Below are 20,258 nucleotides of genomic sequence, written 5' to 3'. Positions count from 1 at the left end.
AGCATTGTAAATAAATCATCCAGTTGTAAAGCACCAACTCTGGCTAAAAATAGGTTGATAAAAAATAAATGTGAAGTAATTCTTTTAACAATTGTTGCTTATAAATCCAGAGCAAAGGAATAATGTAAAGAATCAACACAAAAGCTGTACATTATGTTTAATCAGTTGAGACCAATAATTTATAAGTAAATAGTCTCATGAAGGGAGCAAAGGTTTTCATATTTTATTGGACAGTCATACTTCACTGATAAAAGTGTGAAAAGTATCATGAAGTGGTAAACCATGGAAAAGGATTAGGGTCCCTTAACATTTGGCTAACACCAACTGATGTTTTATTTTAGATTAAAGTCAGAATTCTGAGGGTTTTTTTCCTAATCTTTTTCCATAAGTAAACATTTAGTTAGTTCATCTTTTAATAATCCTATAACATTGGCACATTATTTCAAACATTTCCTGCTTAGGAAATACCTACATTTTCATTATATATTTTAAATAATCATACTTTTCTGCATGCTTGATCATAGTGCTGAACTCTAATTGGTGTAATTTGTAAGAGCCCAAACACTGATGATATAGTTGTGCAGAACTTTCTTTTCAACAGTCGGTTCAATGAAAGCATAAATAATGGCTGTTTCTTAAATAAAAATGTTTAGAATCATTATTATAAAGCTGCTGTAACTACTCTTGCATCACAATAAAGTCCAAAAAACAAAAAATGCCAGAGTAGTTTCTCAGGAGGAGGTTTTCAATTCACTCAAAATAAAAAGCACTCACAGAGAGTTTTCTGGTTTCAAAAAGAGTATTTCCTTTGCTTATAAATTAACAGAAATATTTTCCCGGTTTGACCTCAAACATAAAATGTCAATATAAACGTTAATTTTGTGGTAGAAAAACTGTTTCACTCCTCACTCCTTCACCAAACAATCAATTAATCACAGCAGCAGCCTGACTGACAAAGAGGAGGGTCTAAGCAAAACAAATAAATAACAATAGATCTGCCATTTGCATAATCTTGGGTCTGCAACATTAATAGTTTAGCAAAAATAAATTGATCTAAATAGGCTCCAACTAAAGCACAGTTGTTTATGTTGTTACAATTAAAAACTTGAGCACCTGAGACATTTGAACATGTCCAACCTGTGCTGTGTCTTCCTCCTCAGGTTCCAACTTATGTCCTCGCAGTTTGGACTGTGCCCGAGCAGGACGGTTCTTCTGTCGACAAGGCAGCTCACACTGCGGGCCCTGCCTGTACCCTCTGGTGGAGGATCATCATGGCCGCTGTGTTGCCATGAGAAGACATCTTCATCATTCTGCTCAGGCTGCTAAAGGTAGGTGATTGGAAAACTGCTGACAAGTCAGACACAACGTCTTACTTTCCTAGCTGAATATTATGGTTTTAAAACTTGAAGTAAAATGTAGCTAATAGCAACCCCAGTTGTTGCAAATCTTTTGTCCTTATTGGCAAATTGAATTAGTATTATTTCAGTTTTTGCTGAGTCAGATTGAGGTCAGACAGAACATGTTGCTGTTTCTGAGCATTATTCTTCTGAGAATGTCACCTTCCCTCATCTTTACCCTGATGTGCAGCACTTTGTCATAAATGTCTGAGGACTTATGCTTGAAAAATAAAGAGGTAACTATTTAGCCTCTAACATGGGAAATACTTTTACAGTATAACATGCATGTTGCTAGACTTTGTATGGGATTAGTTGCTGACTATTTACACAGAACGTTCGATGCCAACAATATCTGGCATAAGGAGATTTAAACAGTTAATGGTACACAGTAAATTTCGCAGTGTTAAAATTAATTGACTCTTTCAGAGCTAATACAACAATAGATTGAGTGTAATGCTACCTAGTGTTGGTGTAAATTTCCAGAGTGTATGCACAAGCTCCTCCCATTCCTCCTCTCAAACCAACAAGTCTAACCGTTGCTTGGACGCCATTTTTCTCCTGCTGGAACGACTGCGGTAAGTTTCTTTTTATAAGATAATAATACAATTTGAATTGTTTTATAAGAATATTTTATTTGTTCCCTGGTATATGACTGAGTTTTGATATCTTAATACTGAGTTTAATACGGCTAATCTGTCCGAGTGAATGCCTAGCTTAAAATGTTCGCCAGTCCAACTCAACTATGTCCGCCATAAATCCATGTCCAAGTCATATTGCATAGATATGTGTTTTATTTATGTATTTATTTTAGAAATGCAACATAAATTCAACAAAAAATGTCTGGATTGAGAAAAAATAAGTCTCACGTCGGCTGTATGACTTTTCAGGTCAACAATAATGTTAACGTCCACCTTTTTTTTTTTTTTGCTAAGTAAATTTATATCGGTGTATATTGCGTTGGTGCCAGGAGTTTGCTAAACTAACTATTAGCTGCTCTGTTCCTTTTTTACGTTAGTTCATATTTTATTCGGGTTGAGTATTTCGTGCACAATTTGGTTAATTTTCAATTACAATTGAGTGGCATGTAATTGTGAGCGGGATGTTGTGACTAGTGACCGGCAGCCTTCTGACATAATGACTCCGAATTGTTGGAACCGGAAGCGGGTGCTAATAGTCCAGCTAATTTCATAGTAAACACTGAATTTGGCACGAGTGATTATTTACGTGCTCTCCCTCATGCCCAGCAAAATGCCTCTACTGTAAACCTTGCTTGACTCCTCCATTAACAGTTGCTGATGCAAATGGAAAAGCCGAAAAAGAAGCGAGGCAATTTAATGACCTGTTCTAATTGTTACTAAAGGAAAGGGTATTCAGTAACTGTCTAACCTAGATAAGAGTCTAGCGAAGTCAAATTACTTTTGCCCAAGCCAAACTTTAATCATTGTCTTCTATGAAAACGATGTAATGTTAGCTGTATTGTTTGTGAAGCAGTAGGCACGTTTCACCATTTGAAAGCATTACAGTACTAAAGATGAATGAGGAATTATGTGCTGCAGGAACCATGTTGATAGGCCTGTCACAATAGCAAATTTTGCTGAGCGATTAATTGTCTCAAGAACTATTGCAATAAACGATAATATTGTTTGAAGACCTTTGTACACTGATTTAATGGAAATGACATAATAATGCATGCGATTTCCTGCCAAAGATAGATACACTTTATTTTCAAAAGAACATTTAACACTGGAACTGATCAAATAAACAAAACAACCAAAAACAAAAATAAAATGGATTCCCAGTCTCCATTAACAAAAATGTACTTGAATAAAAACACCAAAGTGTAAATAAATACTGCATTCAACCAAAAGAGTGCAGATTATGAAGTCTGTATATGTCATGTTGGATTTAAGTTTCTTGACCCACATGCAGGTTCACACATCAGACCAAGAGTTCTTGTTTCGGAAGTTTATTACAATCAGTTCTGGTCGAGTTTATTCCAGATCGCTCTCTGCAGTCAAGAGCGGCTCACCGGCTTAATGTGTTTCCCTGGCGGAGGGGGGCGCAGAGGAAGAGGAGAAGATTCAGGTAGGTGCCAAGTCTCCGGGCTGGAAGCGGGATTCAATCCGTGAGTCGAGCCTTGGCTTGACGGGCTCCGGGCTGGATCCAAACCGACAATCGGGGTCTGTGGATAGCAGAAGACAAAATAACTTGAAGGTTTCGTAAAACAACTGTGACAAGTTCTTCAGGTTGACTCTGACCAACAAGTGGGGACCATTGAGCAATGACTGACAGCTCCACCGCTTCTTAAGAGGTCATCAGCCGATTGGTGGAATCCGCTTCAGGTGCGCCAGCCTGTCAGGATTCAGTATTGGTGTGAGAACTCTTCCCACAGACGATCTTCTAACATTGCCCCTCCCTCAATGACCGCCACCTGGCGGTCCAGATAAACCTGAGGCTCTGGAGGCATAAAATCTCCTCAGAACCGACTTATCCAGAATAAATGACCTGGGGATCCAGGAGCACTCTTCAGGACCGTAACCTTCCCAATCTACTAGATATTGAAAACACCTGCCTCTTCGACTGACATCAAGTATCTTATTAATAGTGTAGGCCGGACCCCCATCAATGTGACGGGCAGGAGGGGGGGAATCAACTGGCGGGAAAAGCGAGCTATATCTCACAGGTTTAAGCAGTGAAACATGAAACACGGGATGGATCCTGAAAGAAGGTGGGAGTTTGAGTCTGACTGCGGTGGGGTTTATAATAGCCTGGACTTCAAAAGGACCTTAATACTTGGGAGATAGTTTCTTTGGTGCGGCTTTTAGCGCTATGCCTCTCACTGAAATCCAAACCTTCTGACCCGGACTATAAACAGGAGCCGGTCTTCTTTTCCTGTCAGCAAAGCGGCGGTTCTGAGCCGCGGTGCGGTGCAAAGCCGCAGTAGCATCTTTCCAAATGCGCTCACACTTACGAATGTGGTGTTGAACTGAAGTAACAGTATAGTTCGTCCGAGGGTAGGAGAAGAGACTGATAACCTACAGAACACTGAAATGGAGAAAGACCAGACGCAGCAGAAATGTGGCAGTTATGGGCATACTCAACCCAGGGCAGATTAGAAGACCACGATGAGGGGTTGGAGGAGCACAGGCAGCGAAGCGTAGATTCAATCTCCTGATTCATGCGCTCTGTTTGCCCATTGGTCTGCGGGTGAAAACCAGAAGATAAAGACACTTTGGCCCCAAGTGCGCCACAAAAATCTTTCCACACCCTGGATATGAACTGGGGTCCCCTGTCATACAGGATTTCTGTGGGAATCCCATGGAGTCTGAAAACATGTTTAATGAGCTAAAGGGCGGTTTCTGTAGCAGTAGGTAATTTCCTAAGGGGCACAAGGTGACAGGCCTTGGAAAAACGATCAACAATGGTAAGTATGACCGTGAACCCTTTAGAAGGAGGAAGGCCAGTAACAAAATCGAGCGTAATGTGGGACCAATGACGTCCAGGAACTGGTAAGGGCTGCAAAAGACCACTGGGAGGTTGATGGAGAGACTTGTTTTTAGCACAGGTGGGACAGGCTGAAACATATTCCCTCACATCCTTATGAAGGGATGGCCACCAGAAGTGGAACTATAGTGTCAATGACAGGACTCTCCTCATCAGAGGAAAATTGCAGAGAAAGAGCGGCTGGTTTAACATTCTTTGATCCAGGTCTGTAAGAAATGAGAAAATTGAACCGAGAGAAAAAAAGAGACCATCTCCACTGTCGGGGATTCAACCGTTTGGCTGTCTGCAGATAGGACAAATTCTTGTGATCTGTCCACACCACAATCGGAAGCTCAGCTCCCTCCAACCAGTGGTGCCACTCTTCAAAAGCCAGTTTAATAGCCAAAAATCGTTGCAGTTGTTTAGTGGAGGACGGGGTTGGCCAATCCAAAACTGCGCAAATTCTCCCAGGGTCCGGCTTCACCTGCTTGCTCTCCAAGATGAACCCCAGGCACGAGATGGAAGGTACGTAAAATTTGCACTTCTCCGCCTTAACGTACAAACTGTTTTCTAGAAGGCGCTGTAGGATCAACCTGACATGCTGTTTGTGTTCCGTCATGGTTTTAGAAAAGATCAGGATGTCGTCAAGATAATCAAACACAAACTGATCCAGAAAATCACGCAACACGTCATTGATCAGTGATTGGAAAACCGCAGGGGCGTTAGTCAAACTGAAGGGCATGACTAGACATTCAAAATGGCCCACCGGGGTTTTGAAGATGGTTTTCCACTCATCACCTTCACGGATGCACACCAGATGGTAAGCGTTTCATAGATCTAATTTAGTGAATACTGTGGCGCCCTGTACTGGTTCAAAAGCTGACGTGAGAAGGGGAAGAGGATACTTATTCTTGACCGTAATCTGATTTAGACACTTGTAATCAATATATGTTCTGAGAGAACCGTCTTTTTTTTATACAAAAAAAATCCGGCCCCTAACGGAGACGTGGAGGGGCGAATAATGCCAGCAGCAAGGGACTCATTAATATATTTCAGCATGCTCTCCCTCTCCGGCTTAGATATATTATATAGCCGACTGGAGGGCAGCGGAGCACCGGGAAGGAGATCAATCGCGCAGTCGTAGGGACGATGGTGTGGAAGTGAGAGGGCTTAATTTTCCTAAATACCAATTTCAGATCATGATATTCGGGGGGAATTTGGGACATATCCTGGGTGTCCTCCTCGTCCTCCTGGGTGATGTCACAATGAGGATTCGGCCGGGCCGACTGTAAGCAGGTTGTGTGGCAGGTTCTGCTCCTTGACTCCACTCTGCCCTCATGCCATTTAAGGTGAGGATTATGTAGCCTCAGCCAGGGGAAACCCAGGACCAAAGGGGTCTGTGGAGAGGGAAACATGTAAAAAGTCAAAAACGCACGATGATTGCCTGAAACCAGGAGTTCAATGAGCTTAGTCTGCCGAGAAATGACAGGCAAGGCTCCTCCATCCAAAGCAGAAACTTGGACTGGAGCGGGGAGAAAAATTGTAGGTATATTTAGTGTCTTAACCAGTTCTTCATCAATCAGGTTCTGCTCACATTCCGAATCAATTAGAGCTGAGATATTAACTGACCTTTGATTGACGAAAAGAGATGCAGGACGAGAAATTCGGGAGATCGAACTTGAACAGCCACCCACCAGGACTCCCGTTATCACTGGGAGTCCTGGGCTCTCCCTTTTAGCCGAACGGGGCAGGTGGCGACGAAAAGGCCAGTGAGGCCACAATAGAAGCAGGCACGAGCTTCTAACCTTCGTTGTCTCTCTGTGGGGGAAATCCTGGTGCGACCAATCTGCATGGGCTCCTCGGGAAGGAGCGCGTTCGTGGTTGTTTCCATAGCAACATCAGGTGCGAAACTGTCAGGAAAAAGCACAGGTTTAAATCCATTCTTCTCTCGGGACCTCCCTCTTAGTCTATTATCAATCTTGATAGCCAGAGATATTAAGTCCTCCAAACTGGCAGGTTTGTCCCTGCAAACCAGTTCATCTTTAAGGGACTCATTAAGAGCCTCCTTTAACCTCTAGAACCCTAGAGGTTCCACCGGTGGGTCCGTCGGGTTCTAGAGGTTAAGCACTTTGTCATTCCACCCAGATGTGGCGGCAAGGGTGCGAAAGTCTATTGCAAATTCAGCTACGGAACGGGACCCGTGCTTTATGTTCCAAAGCTGATGTGATATCTCTGAGCTGGACTCTGCATAACCAAACGTTTGCTTTAAATCTTTTAAGAAGGTAGCGAATGACGTTTGAGAGATAGATGTAAGGCTAAATTTAGCTTCTGCCCATCTAAGGGCTTTCCCTTTCAATAACCCGATCATATACGCTATTTTGGCGGAGTCATCTGGAAATGAGTCTGGAACTCTACAGAATACAATTGAACATTGCAAAATGAACCCTCCACATTTTCCAATTTCTCCCGAGTAATGTTCGGGTGTCGGCGGTGAAATTTCCCGTCCTCGGAGAGACCTGACCAAAACTGATGGCATCGAATGCTCCGCCCCAGCTGGCGAGGCTGGGGCCGCCGATCCGGCTGTGTTTTGAGGCTGAGGGTTATGTTCCAGTCTGTTTGACAGTTCTGAGACTGAGGATCTCAATTGATCCATCAGCTGACCCTGGAAACTCTGATGATCCAATAAAGTGTGACGCATAGCGTCGTGACGGGCTAGGAGATCTGCAGAACTTAAAACGGGTGAGGACCTGCTGGGTCAACATGGCTCGATGGTTCTGTCATGTTGGATTTAAGTTTCTTGACCCACATGCAGGTTCACACATCAGACCAAGAGTTCTTGTTTCGGAAGTTTATTACAATCAGTCCTGGTCGGGTTTATTCCAGATCGCTCTGGAGTCAAGAGCGGCTCACCGGCTTAATGTGTTTCCCTGGCGGAGGGGGGCGCAGAGGTAGAGGAGAAGATTCAGGTAGGTGCCAAGTCTCCGGGCTGGAAGCGGGATTCAATCCGTGATTCGAGCCTTGGCTTGACGGGCTCCGGGCTGGATCCAAACCGACAATCGGGGTCTGTGGATAGCAGAAGACAAAATAACTTGAAGGTTTCGTGAAACAAATAAAACTTTGCAATCCGAAGTCCAACAGACATTGGAGATGATAGCTGGAAACAACATTAATGTTTATAAAACATTTCATGCAAAGAATCTAGAAATGAGGAGCGGAGGAGTTGGAGCCAAATTGCTACCAGGTGATGAACCCGGTAACTTTTCAGCTGTTCTTCGTTAACGTGACATAAATAGGTTCTAATGATTTTCATTCAGTCAGGACGTTACACTGACACTAGAGCCACATGCACTGCAGGTAGATTGTAGTAAAGCATTGATTAATGCCTGGTTTTAAAACTAGTTAACTGGACTTGTAGCCATTATTTTGTGCTCATTGTTGGACACCACACAGCAGGATTGAACCCGATTGAACCGTTATACCTAGGATTTCTGTCGGCTAATGTGTGATCTCAAGTTTTGAAAATGGGCCGGCTGACAGCTATAAGATGGTGTAGTGTGAACTGGACATTACACTGAGGAAATGAGGAAGGGAGGGTCAGTGGTGGGCAGCGGAGTTGAGCCTTTTTCATTCAGTGTCATCAAAAGAAAGAGAAAAAGGCTGGAAGAGACGATAAAGCCGATAATTAAAATGACATCGATAGTTTTAATTTATCGTATGATTAATCGATTTATTGTTTATTGCGACAGGCCTACATGTTGATTAAAACAAGACTTGGCGAGCTGCAAAACTGACTACCAGAGCCGAATCTGAAGGAGTTTTTGATAGCAAGTAAGACACTGGTAGCTGTACACAGGAAGCTGAGGTGCTTGTAATGTTCTAGAGCAGGGGTTTTCAAAGTATGAAAGGGTGTGCCCCCCTCCAAGGAGCACAATGCCTGCTGCGTCCCCCCCTTTGAAAAAGTAACTTTAATCGGATTACTGATTACTCCTTGAGAAAGTAACTTAGTTAGATTACTGACTACTTGATTTGGAAAGTAACTAAGTTACATTAAAAGTAACTGTTTAGTTACTTTCAGCAGCTGCTAACAACAACGCTCCGCCTCCTGTGAAAATCACATTGATCTTTGCTAATACCTAATTGTCAGCTATTTTATAATGGTAACATCAACAATGTGTCTCCACTGATAAGGTTGAACTGAAGAGGAGATTGTACAAAAAACGTGAGTAATTTGTGTGGTCCACTGTTGTCTGGAAAACTCTAAGAAGGATTTTAAAGCCCCCCCTCCCCCCAGCCTCCAGATTCTGCATTACGGCCCTGCGTTTGGTGTCAGCGCAGCGCACAGAGCTCCTCCTGCAGCTCCACAGCTCAGATGGCTGCACAGATTTGTGACACTTATCTTAATATTAATAATCATAATGGCGTTAAGTTGCCATTATAATTATTGGCAACTACGGACACGTTCATTCGTGGCTGTTTTCACGTTTATTGCGCTGTTCATATTAGTCTCGATGTTTGCAGTTTTCTGGAGCGCAACGTGAAGCTCGACGTCTTTCAGAGGTAATACAGTAAGTTGACATTAACAAAGACACAGCGGGACGGATCATCCGGGAAATGATGGACAGGGAGAGACGGACTAAAACTACCTTAATGACGGACAAATTCTTGGATTTATTGAGTCTCTGATTATTTCCAAGCCCAAATGAGTAACTTCACGTTCAAAAACGAGCCCAAAAAGGCGCAACCAGCAACTCGTTAAATTTTCAAGCGACTTTAAAAAAATGAAGCCCAAAGCTGTTTATAATAATCGGACTTGTCGACAGAAACTCAAAATAGTTCCAGTTTTTCCACCGACAAAATGCGCATCTTCCTCCATTGTTTACATTTCTGTCGCATAGAGACGTCGGTCACTCGACAAGACGAGTAGAGGAAATACGATGAAATAACAAAAGAAGATAGTAACGCAGTAACACAAAAATGATTTTGATAAGTAACTGTAGTCTGACTACTGGATTTGAAATAGCAACGCGTTAGATTACTCGTTACTGAAGAAAGTGGTCCGAAGTCAGTAACGTTACTGACATCACTGGCCAAAACATCCTCTAAGGGGAGAAACATTTCCACTGATCCCGGCTCCACACGCGCACTCCACAGTACCAACCTTTTCCTTAATCCACAGAGTTGATCGTGTGCGTAAAAGACGTTTCTCTCACATCAGTAGACGGCAAGCAGATAGCTTTTCCGGTTTATTTTTTCCCTCGCACCGCGCCTCCCCTAAAGTGCTCTGGCGCCCGCCAGGGGAGGCGCGCCTCACACTTTGAAAACCGCCGTTCTAGAGTCTATGCACCTGTGAGTATTAGAGCAACATAATCTCATAATTATGGTTTAGACAAGCATCTGTCTTTTTCACTAGCATTTGCAAAATTTGGCATGCCAGCTATAACAGAGGGCGTGAAAGTTGTTGACAGTTCTGGGACTGAGTTGGATGAAGATGTATTTGAGGGTGTTGCTAAGAATCCCTCAGCTGGAGTCCTAACCATCAATTATGAAACTGGTTTGTTATATTTGCAATTTGTGTTAGTATTTAATAAGCTTGCTATTTCATTGTGGTTAGTGTTTTTTGTCTTTCATCTGCTTCTCTTATGGTCAGAATTTGTCTCCATGGTGGAAGACAAATTCTTAATTAGATTTTACTGTTACTGGTGCATTAAAAAAAAAAACTATTTAAAATGAACAAACAAGTAAAATAAGCAAATAAATCCTGGTGATCCACCAGTCTTATAATACATGCTGCTTTATTATTGCTTATATTTCAGAAGACAATGTTGTTTTTTTACTAACAATTACTGTTTTGATATGTATTTAATAAAAGCTGAAATGTTTTGTTGTTTGAAGTTGGTGGAATCCATTCTTAACAACAAACCTGGTGGCGAGCGGATCATGAAGGAATATAATTAAAGCAAGTGCTTCACAGATGAAGCTTCCAACCACCTGTGACCTTGAATAACTTTTCCTGGCAGCTGATACTCCTGAGGATGGCACTGAAGTGGATGATGACATGAGTAAGGATGACCTTCCACATTATGTAGGATTCAGTTATTTTCTGAGCTTCACTTAGTGAAGTACACATAATTTAAATTGCATAATGGTCAATTTAAATGATTGATGGTCAATTCAACATCAGATTTCTCTTATCACAGGTTGGGACAGTGACCACTCATCAATTTTTCTGCTGCTACATCTGATTCCCCTTCTGCCTTGGGTCATAAGAGACCAGGGAAGGTGTCTTCCTGCCAAGCAGAGAAGCATCTTGTGGTCTTCAAGGTTTGTATTTGTTGCAAATTGTATTTTATGTTACACTCAAGGTTGTTTCACTGGGAGGGTTTCAGTTTTAGGGTGATATCACATATTGTTAAATGCTGTTTAACTATATATGAAAGTTATATGAAAGTTGTTTTTTTGTGTAGCATTGTAGCTATGGAATTGTAATTGTGTGTCCCCCCCCCACCCCCACAGACAGGAACCACCATCCAAGAACATCGTGACAGCCCTATCTCCTGGCTGTGGGACGGAGGAAGAAAGTAGCTCAACAGTTCTTCATCATCCTTGACAAAAATGCCATTGCTTGCTGGTCAACTTCCTGTCTTGGTGCTTTTGACAAACTGTTTAAGGCACATTACGTGTTTGCCACAACATACAAACCCATGCTGTGCAACATGTTTATGTTCATCCAAACCACTGTGTGCAATATAGATGTAGGTAAAGTGAAAGAAAGTCCACGTGTGGCAGAAATTCAGGCTAGGTTGCGTCACTAGTACTTGAACAAATCTTTTTTACATTAAGTGTTTGGTTAAGTTGCACAAATGCACTTGTTTGGTATATACAAGTAGTTAGTTCATGGTTACTTAGATGGAAAAACTCTTTGCCTTTAATGTACTCTGTCAACTTAAAGCCGTCTACTGTAATGGGATGTACATCGTGATGTTACTGTGACACTACCACAAGTTAACAGGGAATCTTAAAAATGTGCTTTAGTTCAATAAATAAGTTAAATGCATTTCTGTAGTAACTTGATTTTATTCAATTGTACATTTAACTCTACAAAAGGGTAAAAATAGCACTTCATATTTATCTGTGCAGAGTTGCTTTTTCACTGCTAAAGAATAAATGATCAACACAGTAGTGTGTCAGATCAACAATCAAAGGAGTTATATGAGCTTCCAGTGTAAACCCTCAATGCAATTTTGAAAAGCATGAGAATCAGAGTTGTTTTGTCACCATTATGGAGTAACTTATCTCTGATTAGAATTATGTTTACTCTTAGAGTTACTTGACAAGGAGTTTAAAGTTTTATTAACACTGTACAGTGTTAGTCAGTGTTCCATTTTCAGAGTACAATTTAACTCTATTTTGAGAAAGAGTTATGGAAAGAGTTAAATTGACACCAATTCCAATAAGGACCAAATGGACTTGGACACAGTGTTAAATTGAACTCTAAGTGTTGTTTTAACACTACAAAATTTACTGTGTACTTATTGCACAAAAGGTGAGAGTTTCCTGGATCTTTGAATGCTGAGTAATTAGTGTTTATTCAGTTCATTTAATCTCCAAAGAAATGTCATGAAGTTATGCCAAAATCTAGAAACACAATCCATGGAGGTTTTTGACAGCAGAGTCAGAGCTCAGAACTGCATGCATCCCAACATAAGCCCTGATTTCAAACCAAAGCTTCTAATTACCATTAAAGGACTGAAAGGGGTTTGGATGAGAAGGAATTCATGTCAAATCTGCCAGTTTATGTGATTTATTTGTTTTAGGTTTGACAGTAATCAGGGGTGTTTTATTCAGGCTATAATAAACCTGAACCTCATGTTCAAGGGTAGACTTCTGACCCACATGCAGAAGCAACAGTAAGTTAAGAATTTATTTATAAAATAAAATCACAGGTGTCATCCTTTGGATGGTATCTGGGGTTCGTCTGGAAGCAGAGAGACGGGTCAATGACTGTGTGAGGGGTGGACAGAATGTCTGATCGGACAGGCAGGAGAAATTAGCTTACGTCTCCTGGAAGGCTTCTCAACGGGAGGGGGGGAAGGAGCAGGTTGGATCCAGGCAATCAATCGGGAGTTCCGAGGTAAGTTTCTCCGACAGGAATGAACTGTGGGCTGGAGCAGGCAGGCAGGTGAGGTTCTGAGCTACAGGTGGGATTACGGGTGTGGTGTTTGACTTGTACCTGGGAATGAGAGACAGAACGAGTGAGGGAAGCAGACAACAAGCTCAGGTTTTCTCAAGAAGGTCACAAATAACTAGAGTTTCTCAGGGGAAGGTCTAGCGAACTAGAGACTACCGTGAGGAATCATCTGGCAGCTCCTTAAATCCTCTCTGGCTGATTATTCCAACCAGCTGGAGTTGCGCAGCTTTGCTCCAGGTCGCTCCCAGCAAGGAGCAAATGGGAGAGATACTTTCATAAATCCAGATCCTGATACAACCAAAACTTAAGTGGTTAATCCAATGCAAACTATTACATTTTTAAACGGCTATATTGGTTTGGATAGCTTTTTCTAATCTTGATAAATGAAATCATTATTTTAAAACTACTTTTTGTATTTAGTTTGGTTAATTTTGACTTGTTTGATTATCTGAAACATTTAAAGGTGACATAAAAGCAACATAAGAACTCTGTTAGAGACCATGTGTGGTTGTAGTCCAGTAAAAACTATATAGTGGACTAAACATACCTGCAGGCAACTGAATTCATGGTGACCTTTAATGGTGATGAAGTTTGGTAAACAGTGCTGTCAGTACGATCTGTTAATGGGTTCCCTGATCGGAAAATAGGTTTGATTTTTAGTTTGTGGCCAATCAGCAATTTGGCCAATCAAACATAAAATGGGCTAATCCCAGTCACTAACTGATTTCTTGGTCTGATTTTAACCTTTGCTTTGGTGCAGGTAAGGTGAGGGCTTACCCTGAGCTGGATCAGGAGATTGACATCCTGTCGGGCATCATCAGTGAGCAGAGATCTGAGTCCAGGATCCCAGGTACCTGAAGGTCTTCATCTGCTTTAGTTCTGCACCTCAACATGGTTGCTTCTAGATTTGGTCCAAGCTCTTCTCCATGTGTCTCAGCCCCACCCTCCCAGGACAGGAAGGCAGAGCAGCTCATCAGGCCGATCTCCAGACACAGAGGATCACCCACAGACCAGCCCACCAACCTGAGCATCACACTCAGCACTACAAGTGCACCTTCCACTACCAACTGCAGCCCTGGTCAGCTGGGCGAGCCCCGCATCACCACCTACCCCCCCAATGACCAAGTGTTTCTCAGTAAGTCTCTGTTAGCCATGAAGAACTGACTGTGACCCTGAGGAGAGCTCAGAATGACAGTCACTTAGGGAGGTGAAGTTTTATTCTCATTAGGAGCTTTGCTAGGGAATCCCCTTCCTGATTCAGCAGGTGGTTGGAATTCAAGCAGAAGGATGGATGCAGGGGAGCACAGAAGTAGAATCCTTCTGATTATCAAACCTCAGTGCAGGCAGGATCAGTTCTACATCCAACAAACATCCATCTTCTTGACTTAAAGAAACATTTTAACAGCATCAACAAGCTCAACTTGTGTGTCTCAGATCAAGATGTTCTTTGTGAGTGTTGCCTGCTCTGACGTCTTGTGACTGAGCTGATCCACTACAGACCATTGGTTTTGCCACACTGCTGTCTTCAGTGTGGAGACTGCAGCTTCCAGCTTCCATTCCCTCCTTCTCATCTTCTGTTGCTATGTGTCCTCAGTTATGACCAGTGTGATCATCACAGTGTGTTTGCTGGTCTTGGTCATATCTGGAATCTGCTGTGTCAGGTAAGACTTCTGTACGCCGTCTTAATTTGTTGCACGCTTAGCTATCTTTGTATGTCAAAAGATGGGTGTCAGCTCCAAGTGTGTTTCATAATTGTTTGATTTCTGGTTACAGAATTGTGAGAGATGCATATCTGGAAGCTCAGAAGTTGGACTATCCTGCATGTGAAACCCAAAACTTTGGAAACTTTGTGAGTAAGACTTGTGAAGGGGGATAAAAACACTGAAGTTACACAGCAAAATATGGAATTATGCTCCAGCAGCTTAGAATTTCATGTGTTTTATGTGAATTTGCTTGTACAAATTATCAAAAAAAAGTCTTAGTGGCACTCATGATGACAGTGAGATAACTATTTGTTTCTTTCTATGAAAAGTTTCTTTTGTAGCTTTCAAACCGCTTTCTACCATTGCTAGCCATGGAAAGATAACTCCAATCAAACTTTCTCAACCTCTGAATGATTTTTATTGCTTACATAATTTAATGTTTCTTCATGTCCCCAGCAACTGCTTACTTAAAGGCATAAAGCAAGTACTTATAAGGCCACCGCCCTTTAACCAGCATGTGCAGTAAAGACACATGCTCCTGTAAAGAAAATGTCATCTGTATAGTTTGACAGCTTGTTGATCTGGCTTTCTGCTGTCTTTTAGCCTGGGGACCAGAAGCTGGCTCACAGTGCCCAGATGTACCACTACCAGCACCAGAAACAACAGATGCTTTCTCTGCAGCAGTAAGTCACCTGCTGGGCCTCGTTGTTTCTTCATGTTCCTGTCCCTGCCCACTCGGCCTTGTCAGGTCTGTGTTTTCTCTGTTACATGTTGAATGACTCTGGGTGTTTGAACTATGCAGACGCAGGGATGAGCTCAGACCACCCGACACAGGAACATCGACAGATGAGGAGAATGATGGAGATTTCACCGTCTATGAGTGTCCTGGGCTGGCACCAGTAAGCAAACGCAGTATTTTTTCTTTTTCCAACAATATTTTTATTGTATTTTTTTACAGATATACCTGCCATATAACCAGTACAATAAACAAGAGCAACAAACGCCCTCTTAGATACATATCTGCATAAATTCCTTTAAGTATACAGGAGATAATAGTCCACTGCTGAGGCACCCTTGTTGCACATTATGGTTTGACATTAATCTTGTCTTTAACTGGCTTCTTCGTCTTGAGACAAGTCCACTCCTTCAACAAAATTCTGGAAAGGTCTCCAAATGTTTTCAAATAGTTCGCCTTTCTCTTTTTGGAGATACGTTATGCGTTCCAGAGGTAAAGTTTTCAGCATTTGCCTGATCCATTGATTGATACCTGGTCCTGTTGTTCTCCTCCAGAATAGTGTGTCTACTACTTTTAGCTTGTAGTAGACACATATCAATCAATAGTTGTTCGCATTTGGTAAACAAAGTAGTTTTTGGATACAAACCTCAAATTAGAAAAACTGGATCTAGTGTAACATCCTTTGAGACAAGATGTTCTACAGTTCTTTTTATTGCTTTCCAAAATTTTTGAATTTCCCTGCATTCCCAGATACAATAAAACAAAGTCCCTTTTTCTTCTAAACATTTTGTGCATACATCTGGTATATTAGGATTGTACCGATTTCAATTGACTGGTATAATATAGATTCACATCAACCACTTGTACTGCAGTAACCTTAAGCGAGAGTTAACAGTTTGTTTCTGAGCCTTTGTACAGACAGACTGCCAATCCTCCAGTGACAGGTTTACTTCCAGGTCCAGTTTCAGTGTTGAGTCCTCTGGTGAATTCAAAACCACAAAGTTATAGAATTCTGAAATCGCACCTTTACTTGCACTATCTTTGAAAGCAATTTCTTCTAACTGGGACTTTGGTGGCTTGGTCAAATCATTGTTTTTTTGTCCTAATGTAGCTTCTGAGCTGAAGGTATTTAAAGAAGTATTTTCTATTTATATTACATTTCTGCCTGAGTTCCTCAAAAGACATCATGTAAGCCAAATTTGCTTGATTCAAATCATGAATTCCCTTTGTGGCCCATTGTTTAAATACAGAATCTGCTCTTCCAGGAGTAAAATCTTGGTTTCACCATATTGGAGTAAACTATGATAGTATAATTGGTTCTTTTGTGAATTTCTTTATGTCATGCCATATTTCGATCATGTTTTTAAAAATAGGATTAACCGTTTTTCCCAACAGTCTTGGGACTGAATCAGAAAAAATGTATAAAAGTAAAGGTGGACTTACAGATTCAGATTCCATTTCTGTCCATTGAGGCATTAAAGTAATATCTAATAGTCCTGAGTTGGGCTGTCCAGTAATACCACTTCATATTCAGACACCTTAGTCCTCCCTCATTGTGAGGTAAATGTAAGAGCGACATTCTAACCCTGGGCCGTTTATTTTGCCACAAAAACCCAACAATTAACTTCCTAAAATTATCAAACCAGTTTGCAGGAGGTGGCAGGGGGACATTCTGAAAAATATACAATATTTTTGGAAGCATATTCATTTTGTAGGTGTTGATCCTGCCAATCAATGATAAGGGAAGGGGCATCCGTCTATTGATATTTTCAGTGATTTCTTATGTTAAACATTCATAGTTCTCCTTTACAATCATATCTAGATTTGAAAATATTTGAATTCTAAATAAGTAAAATCTCTAACAACCTTAAATTCTGAACTTATTTCTGGGGACATTTCTTTTTCATCCAATAGTAGTAATGAAGATTTAGCTTTATTTATATTATACCCTGAAATATGACCATATTCCTCTATTAAATTAAGCAAACTTGGAATAGATTCTTTTAAGTTTGAAATGAATAGGATTATGTCATCTGCATATAATGAATGTTTGTGTTCTACTTGTCTAATTGTAATGCCTGCTATAGATTTATGGGACCTACAGCTATAGCAAGAGGCTCCAATGCTAAAGTAAATGACAGAGGGGACAAAAGACATCCTTGACGACAACCTCGTTTGATAACAATTGATTTAGATACATTTTTATTTCTTAATATTTCTGCAGTTGGGTTTAAATATAAGTGTATCCATTTTTTAAAATGGTTTCCATAACCAAAACGATTTAAAATGTTGAATAGATAGGTCCGTTCGACTCAGTTGAACGCCTTCTCGGCATCTAGAGAAAGAAGTGCAGTTCCTGATTTTACACCCAAGCCATAAATAATGTTTAGAAGCCTCCTCACATTGTGTAGACCCTGCCGTCCCAAAACAAAGCCATTTTGCTCCCTGTGTATCACTGAAGGAAGTGAATCTTGTAAGCGTATTGCTAATAAGTTTCCTTAATTTAATAGAGGAATATGGTCATATTTCAGGGTATAATATAAAAATACAGAGTATTTTTAGGTCAGCATTAAGCAAACTTATTGGCCTCATGTTCTCACATTTATTTCTGGGTTTCCCAGGCTTGGGTAGCACAAAGATTAAAGCACTTGTCATAGATTTTGCTAGGCCACCATTACAATATGCCTCCTGAAACATCTCTAACATAGGACATATTAATTGTTTTTTAAATTTTTTTATAAAAGTCTATAGGGAACCCATCAGGCTCAGCTTTCTTCCCAGCCTTCATGTAGTCAATAGCCTTACCCAGCTCTTCTTCTGTAATTTCAGCTTCCAATTGTTCTCTATAACCTTCATCAATTGCGAGAATAACTAACTTATTTAGAAATGAGTCGTGTTCTTGTATATTGGAGATGTCTTGAGGATCATACAGCCTTTCATAGTATTTTCTAAACTCTTCATTTATCTTGATTGGGTCTACTAAAGTTTCCCCTTTACTATTAATAAGAGAGGTTATGTTTTTTTTTGCTCTTCCAGTTGTTTTATTTGCCCTGTTTTTCTCCTTGTTCACAGAATGATTGATTTAATCTTAATAAACTGGAGGCCGCTCTGTCTGCAGATCCTTTTTCATATTGTGCTATTAATAATAGCAATTCCGTCTCTGTTTCTGCGTTGCTATTTCTAAAAGCTTGTAGTTCTAGTAATTTAATCTTAGATTCTAATTGTTGTCTGCTCTTGCGTTGTTCTTTAGATTTTGACGTGATGTAACTGATTATATTACCCCTCAAACCTGCCTTAAAAGCATCCCATTTTATACAGGCTGAAATTTGTGTGGTATTGATACTGAAATATTCATCTATCTTTTCTCCAACATAATTAAGAAATTTTTCATCTTTCAGCCATTTCTGGTGTAAGCACCATGGGTGAGGGTCTCTCAGCAGGTTATTAGAATATAATAAATTACAGGGAGCGTGATCCGATATTAGTATGCTATCTTAGCAACAATCAGTTATATTTGAGTGATTCCTTTGAAATCAAAAAATAGTCTATGTGGGAGTATGTCCTAAATGTTTTTGAATAGCATGAGTAGATTGTTTCAGTAGGTTTTAAATGTCTCCAGATATCTACTAAATGTAATTCTTTCATAAAATTACATACAGTATTGTTTCCCTACTTCTGGTGTGTGTCTGGTCAGCTCAGCTCCTGAAGCCCTGTCCAGAGTGGGGTCCAGAACACAGTTCCAGTCACCCCCTATAATATATTTTCCAGTCAGCGATGAAAGGGCAAGAAAGAAGTTGGTATAAAAAACATCATCATCATTGATGATGACCATACACAATTCTGATGTGTATGGTCCCATACACATCAGAATTTATGTGTATGGGACCATACACATGGTCCCATACATGGTCCCATATATGTGTTGCTAACACATATATAGCAACACATATAGCTATTTGTGTTGCTATATGTCAACACAAATAGCAATGTTCACGGGTTTCTTCCTAAGTTCAAGGTTTCTTGTAAGATATCGCCCCAAATTTATCTTTAATAACATTGGTCACCTGAAAAGGAATGGATTTATGAATTAGGGTCATTACTCCCCTGGCTCTTGATGTAAATGGAGCTACATACAGTATATATCCCCCTGCCACCTCCTACGTAATTTAATATTTTCTTCCTCCAAGAGATGGGTCTCTTGTAAAAATACTATTTTAGAGTTTAAATCTTTCAGTTTGTTCATGACTTGTTGGATTTTTTTTGTTTTGTGTAAGCCTCTACAGTTCCAGGATGTGCATTTAATTTCCGTCCTCTGCATCATGTCAACTTAAAAGACACTGATGCAATAACTCCACAAATATGGAGTTTGGAGAGGGGCAACAAAAACAACTGAACAATTAACATACACCCACAATCCCTGAACTACCTGAACAAACAAAACCCTGTTCCCAACCAAATGGTCAGACCCTCCCATTATATTCCTTCCAACCACTGATATGTATAGATCCTTATGATCTATTCTTTCAATTTTTAACCTCCATTAACAAATAAAAAATATGTACTGTACTCGACCTTCTCCTGTGTTTGCAACAGTCTAATTATTCCTATACATTTAAGGTGGTCTCTAGTATGTATAACAGAGGTAGAACATCATAACAGAACAATGAACCTAGAAGTATAAGGTATAAACAGTACAATAAAGAGTGCAACTTCACGTTATACCATGTAACATAATGATGATCTAACAAAAA

At 40.6% G+C, this 20,258-nt stretch overlaps 1 protein-coding gene and 1 long non-coding RNA gene across 6 annotated transcripts in view; both read left to right on the top strand.

Annotated features, from left to right (window-relative positions):
- LOC122828132 (neural proliferation differentiation and control protein 1-like) overlaps window positions 1–20,258 on the top strand; it is a 39,796-nt gene that overhangs the window by 11,884 nt on the left and 7,654 nt on the right. For all 5 annotated transcript variants that reach the window (XM_044111423.1, XM_044111425.1, XM_044111427.1 and 2 more), the window contains 7 exons: window positions 1,161–1,328; window positions 13,829–13,918; window positions 14,006–14,203; window positions 14,663–14,729; window positions 14,842–14,917; window positions 15,375–15,454; window positions 15,574–15,670. In XM_044111423.1, the coding sequence (XP_043967358.1) occupies window positions 1,161–1,328; window positions 13,829–13,918; window positions 14,006–14,203; window positions 14,663–14,729; window positions 14,842–14,917; window positions 15,375–15,454; window positions 15,574–15,670 (776 nt within the window). The remainder of the gene's footprint in view (window positions 1–1,160; window positions 1,329–13,828; window positions 13,919–14,005; window positions 14,204–14,662; window positions 14,730–14,841; window positions 14,918–15,374; window positions 15,455–15,573; window positions 15,671–20,258) is intronic.
- LOC122828133 lies at window positions 5,308–11,918 on the top strand. The gene is made up of 5 exons (XR_006370166.1): window positions 5,308–5,405; window positions 5,508–5,700; window positions 10,773–10,939; window positions 11,078–11,201; window positions 11,394–11,918. It is a non-coding gene; the product is annotated as an uncharacterized LOC122828133 (long non-coding RNA).

Source organism: Gambusia affinis, linkage group LG03, assembly GCF_019740435.1.
Source record: "Gambusia affinis linkage group LG03, SWU_Gaff_1.0, whole genome shotgun sequence".
NCBI classification, from domain to species: Eukaryota; Metazoa; Chordata; class Actinopteri; order Cyprinodontiformes; family Poeciliidae; genus Gambusia; species Gambusia affinis.
The sequence above is the reverse complement of the archived record's forward strand: the minus strand, read 5'-3'. Positions and strand labels throughout refer to the sequence as shown.